Here is a 5,980-nt window from a genome sequence, read left to right on the forward strand (position 1 = left end):
CCCTCCCTCCCTCCCTCCCTCCCTCCCTCCCTCCCTCCCTCCCTCCCGTCGCTCCTCCCTCCCTCCCCGTCGCTCCTCCCTCCCACTCCCGTCGCTCCTCCCTCCCTCCCCTCTCTCCCTCCCTCTCTCCCCTCCCTCCCTCCATTCTCCTCCTACTACTACCACTCTCAGCGTTCCTCCTCCTCTCCCCTCCTTCCCACCACAAGCTCGAGCGCCCGCGGGGACGAGTTCATGAAGTTGTCCAGCACGACGACGTCGTAGTCTCTCTGCAGCAGCTCCGTGCACAGGTGGGTACCGATGTAACCCGCTCCTCCAGTCACAAGAACTTTCGGCCTCGGCCTGGCGACTTGCGTGCAGTCCATAGCCTGCGAAACCTTGCTCCTTCCGTTGCCGTTCACCCCGTTGACGGCGGAGAGCGAGACGACCGAGGGGGTCTTCCTCCTCTCCGATCCCGAGTGCAGAAATCTTCCCAGGGCCACTGAGCACGTGGACTCACTTCCTGCCTGTCTCGGCAGCTCCTGGGCCTTGTTCCCACGACTGAGCAGCATTTCGAGCAGAGGCGCGGAGGAGGCGAAGGCGGTCGACTGGAGGGAAGGGGGAGCCGCCATTCTTGAGGGTCTAGCGTACGTGGGCAGGAGGCCGAGGAGCATGACGCATGCCAGCTCGCAGGGGCGCATGGCAAGTCTTCTGCTCATCCTCCCTTCCAGGTGGTGCAGTGAGTACGTTGGGTGCGCGTGACCAGGTCTTGCGATGCTCCACCAGACTGTCATGACCAGTCAGAACATGCGCCAGTAACTAGCTCGACCGCCCTTGCACTACATCCCTTCCTCGCCTACTCAATCCTCCATGCTCTCGGGCTCTGCTGATCGCCCCCCTGTACGAATCTCCCCTCAACTGCCACTGCGACGCTCTTGCAAGAGCATGCTAAGGCCCACCTACAGTTGGCAGCTAGCATACATCTTCGTTCCGCGGATCTCTCCTCACTCATCCCTCCTGTCCTGCTCTTTTTTTCTTGGGATCTTGAGGGATACAAGCAGAGTTTCAACTCTGACCCCACCATTCCTGCATAACTTCGGACCTCCTCCTCCTCTACTCGAACTTGACCCTCGTCATCGCACCATCTCCTCAACTTATTGTTTCTTCTACCTCAAGATCCCTGCTATCGTCACCTTCACGCTCTCTTATGATTCACACAGTGACCTCCGCGGGCAACTGCGCTAGCTCCGCTCCTCCGTTCCTCCGCTCTTCCGCTCATCTCCCCCCCACCCACATCCTCCTCATCCTACTCGATGTTCATGATACTCATTGTGATCTCTATTCTTCTTCTCCCCCCTCTTCTTCTCCTCGTCCCCTCGTCCTCTCTTCCTCTTTCCACAATCACGCCATGTTGGCGTAAGATTTCCCACAGGCTGCTATAGGTCTACCCTACCCTCTGATGTCATCCATATTTTGGGGTGAAGACCAGGGTGGGTGGCTATACCCTACCAGGAATGTATGAAGAAAATCAGATATGAAAGAGAGGGTACTTGATCCCATTGGATCAATGACCCCACCCAAGTCAACGTTCAAGTGATCATTGGGGAAAGGTGGGGTGTGGACAAAATATCCCCACCCCCTTAACAAGGATATTATGAGCCAAAATTTCGGGGTAGGGGTGGACGAGGGGTAGTCCTCCCACGGGCTTGAAGGGATTGAGTGATCTGGGGAAGGGTAGGGTACTATTCAGAGGATAGGTAGGGTTAATATTTATCGATATCCCATGAAAATGATATCAAAAGTACCGGTGTTGGATTAACCCCCTACCCCTATGCTTCAAGTACCCACCGTGTATTTCCCATGTCCCTGCGTTCGAATCCTGACTACCCCCCAACCATGACATACCCTAATCTACACATACCCCCCTGTTCTAGGAAATATGCTTGGAAAAGAGAGGTAGTGGTATATACCCCTACCCCTTATTTTCCATTTGAAACGACGGGCTCAGCAGCTACACCCCTTGCCATGGACATGCGGGGGGAGGAGGTCCACCATCGTTTGCACCCTACCCAACAAAGCTACAAACAGTACCCTACAATCGACTACCCCTACTCTTGACCTTGATATACCCACCTTTTGTACCACTTGCAATGCTGTAGAGTAGAGTACCCCTAGATGCTATGTGGCAGGGCTCTAGCAGGGGTAGGGTAGACCCGCCGCTCACCCCCACTTGCCATCGAAAGGTCATGGGGTACAGTGGCGGGGCGCATGGACTGATGAGGGTAGGGTCCTTTACCACACCGGTGTATTTTCCAGATTCCTCCAGTATGAACACTGGGTGGGGTAGTTTGATGACTAAAATCTGAATTAAGATCTTTTCGAGCGCGAGATCGAGATCTCCGTACCAGCAACAAGGGAGCCACGAAACGTGGTACTGTTTTAAATTACTTCTAAAGACCGTCAGGGTCTTTAAAAATAGTTTTTGTACTCCTCAAGTTGCCCCCCGCAGCTGTAAGGCGTCGTGGAAGGCGACGTAGCCCGAATGGTAGCCCCATAGAGCAGTAGCCCCATAGAGCGGTAGCCCCATAGAGCAGTAGCCCCATAGAGCAGTAGCCCCATAGAGCGGTAGCCCCATCAGAGTGGTAGCCCCATCAGAGCGGTAGCCCCATAGAATGGTAGCCATCAGAGTGGTACGGTAGCCAGAGTGGTAGCCCCATCAGAGTGGTAGCCCCATCAGAGTGGTAGCCCCTCAGGTTCTGACAAACCTCTCAGAAGTTCTTTCAGACGCGATAAGTTCAAGGGATGCGTCTAATCAGGTTGTGAACCAAGTGAAGCCTGCAGGTCCAAGCTAGTGGGCTGGAGCTTAGTCTGTGACTTAGAAGATCCGGTTGGTTGGAGCCTGGGGAAGCTGAGGCGGCGCCGGAGGAATCAAGAGGCGCCGGCTGTCGAAGAGGCAGCACTCGTACAGTGGTGGAAGTAAGGCGGTGGTGTGTGAAGGGAAGCTGTTTGGTTGGTCTTGCTGCTACGAGTGTTGGGAATAAAGTGCTGGGGATTGTTGGGAAGTTGATCTGAGTTATCTGAGGTGTTTGGTTGGCTGTGAAAGTCATTGGTGTCTTCGTGCGCACATCATCTGTGAGTCTTGGTCTTTGGACTTATCAGTCAGCTGTTGAGCTGTTCTACTAGTCATTCATCTGTGCACAGACTCTAGGAGTCAGGAATTGATTCCAATACAAAAAGAAAATTTTCTTTTTGTATTCACGAACAAAGGAATACAAAAAGACTCTACGATAAGATTCCAAGGACAACGAGTTAAAGGGCTCTTGGTCTTTGTGCGTCGAATTGACAACGAGTTTGAAGGCTCTTTAAGGCTCCTGGTTGTTGTACTGTACGCTGTTACTCATTTTTTTTGGAACGGTATTGGTAACTCCAAGTTGACGATCATGAGCATGCCAGATCTGCAAGAGGAGTTGAAACGAAGCCATGGTGATGTTCAGGTCGACAAGCTGAAGCATGGGAAGGTTACCTCCAAGGAAAAACTCGAGGACCTGTTCCTTCCTTTCTCAGGTGCCATGAGTCGTTTTCGTCCAAATCTTGGGGCTTGTTTCTTAAAACTGTTGGACTTGTTTCCGATTGACGAGACTGGATCGTTTGTTGGAGAATTTCATGAAATGTGGGAGTCGTCTCCAGAAGGTCTAGAAAAATTCTCTTCGCTGGAGTGGAAGATTCAGGTCACGGCGTTGTTTCTGCATGCTGGGTACATTTGGAAGAATGGGAAGAAATTCAAGGATGCTCTTGAGAAGTTTAAGAAGTTGCGAGGAAAATTCGAGGAGGCAATCGCAGCCAGCGAGGATGTGATTGATGGTGCTTCAGAGGATGGAGAGATGGGTAATCCACTCGATACATCTGTGGTTTTCTCTCCACACAAGTACCAGATATCACCGAGGTTGTTCAGATCCTCAGCTGATCGACAGGAGGTGGAAGTCTTATTTGAAGATATTGCTGAGGTACTTGTAAGCACGAACAGTTATTTTCGAGTGAAGCTAAAGGATGATTTCGACATAGAGTGGCAGATGTCAGGAGGAGGCAACTATCCTTTGGCATTCTTCAAAACTTTGGCACTGGTACGCTGGAATGTAAAGCAACGAAGTGGAGCTGAGCTTATCGAGCTTACTGAGGACGAAGGGAGAGATCAGCTCAGAGCGCTAGCGAAACAGCCACTTGAGTCTGAAGAAGCCTTCTGGAGGAACGTGGACAAAAATCAAGCTACTGTTTAAGAATCTCAAGGATAGTATTCAAGGTGTTGTGGGGGCACACCAAAGGATGGGGCCGTTAGAGATCCAGATCGCTGAACTCTTGCATGCCAGGTGTAAAGAATCGACTTGTGAAATTGGAAGAAGAGTAATATGAGACCAGAAAAGATTTCTCTCGACGAAATATTCCACTGGGGGCGCATCTTAAAAACTAGAAGCAAGACGACTACGACCGTGACGCCCGCGATGGATGCGAAGGGAGACGTGTCAGTGGTGAATATCACTGTGGCAAGTGAACCGATGGTACCGAATGAACCGCAGGCTGTCGGAGAAGTTGCAGTGGGCAAGAAGAGATCCTCGGGGTCAGGCGAAAATAGTGGTCAAACGGATTCGGGAGAGAATTCTCACGTCGATCCCAAATGGTATGGTAATTACCCAGTTCGTGGGAGTATACCTCCATCATATCGCAGAAGAACACGGAGGGATTTCAAGGCGGAGCGAGGGGTCTTGGAAAGCAAATATGTCAATCGAGATGTCGAAGTTCTTGTAAATGGTCAAGTAGAGCAAGGCAAAATTTTGCAGATGGTTTTCAAGGAGGGAAAGTTTCTCGCGCGGATTGTTTTCCCAACTCTCGACAATTACTGGGTGTTACGGTCTGTCACTGATCCTGACATCAAGTTTTTGGAACAAACCGAACAGAAGGCAATGGTGGTGCTTACAAGTGGGGAGACAATATCAGAGGCCTGCATGTTAGCAGATTATTACTCGTGCAGCTTTCCACCGAACGTCTTTGGTGATATGACCGACCATACCAAGGTTTTTAAACCCTGTCTTGATCGTGCAGCGGATGAGATCATGGATGTTGTCGAAGCTACAGTTGGGGGTTCGCCTGAAGTGGTTGTACTTTCCCAGCACAAGAAATTTCCACAGTATCTGCAAGTTACACATATTGTGCAGGGGTCGACTGAATCTGAAGAGATCTTGTATGTTTGGGACAGGGGGGAAGACAGGACAAGCCTTCAGCCAGCATCCCAGCGTTTTGTTCCAGTATGGAGGGATGAGATGTACAAAACTCGTTTACAGCATGTCGATCCTGTGTCATCTGCCCCACAGGTCAGTGCTAATGTGGACCCTACTTTCAGGGATACGCGTCTTCTTGTGGCGAATCTAGCGTTGGTCTCTCCCGTATGGGACGCGGTGGAGCTGGCGTCTGACCTGTTATCTCTGATGTCTTCCGACCGTGACAATCCAGCTGCAATGCCTGAGAATCAGGCAGATTACGCGATGACAGCGGCTTGCGATGCAGGAGATGTGGAGAACGAAAGTAGTTTTGACAAGTTACCAGATCCCAAGACAAGGTCAGAGATGTTACGTCGTCCGGATCGGCATCTTTGGGAGCAGGCTGAAAAGGAGGAAATTGCGAAGATCGAAAGTCGTGGGGTCTGGGAAGTTGTTACGCGTGATCAGAAAAACAGGGAGTCAAATCATTCCGTCCTTGCTCGCGCCTTGTGGGTGTATGCTTCAAAACGAGACTTGAAGGGCAAGATCTTGAAACGAAAGGGGCGGCTAGTTATCATGGGCAACTTACTTCCTTCATCTGAAGAATTGTTCGCACCGACTACATCGTTGGACAATATCCGGCTCTTGCTGAGCATCGCGGCAGGCAACCGTTGGAGAATCACATTCAGGGATATCTCTGCTGCTTTCGTGTATGGTGAAAAGAATCTCCAAAAAGCGGTATGCTGTTTGCATGG

At 51.1% G+C, this 5,980-nt stretch overlaps 1 protein-coding gene across 1 annotated transcript; it reads right to left on the minus strand.

Moving 5' to 3' along the window:
- Window positions 1-167: 167 nt before the first annotated feature.
- Window positions 168-608, minus strand: GUITHDRAFT_122323 (hypothetical protein; the record flags this gene model as incomplete). The annotated part of the gene is made up of 1 exon (XM_005818411.1): window positions 168-608. One exon carries the CDS (start codon window positions 606-608, stop codon window positions 168-170), a length of 441 nt encoding a protein of 146 aa, XP_005818468.1.
- Window positions 609-5,980: the final 5,372 nt, after the last annotated feature.

This window comes from Guillardia theta (genome assembly GCF_000315625.1).
Source record: "Guillardia theta CCMP2712 unplaced genomic scaffold GUITHscaffold_312, whole genome shotgun sequence".
Taxonomy (NCBI): Eukaryota; class Cryptophyceae; order Pyrenomonadales; family Geminigeraceae; genus Guillardia; species Guillardia theta.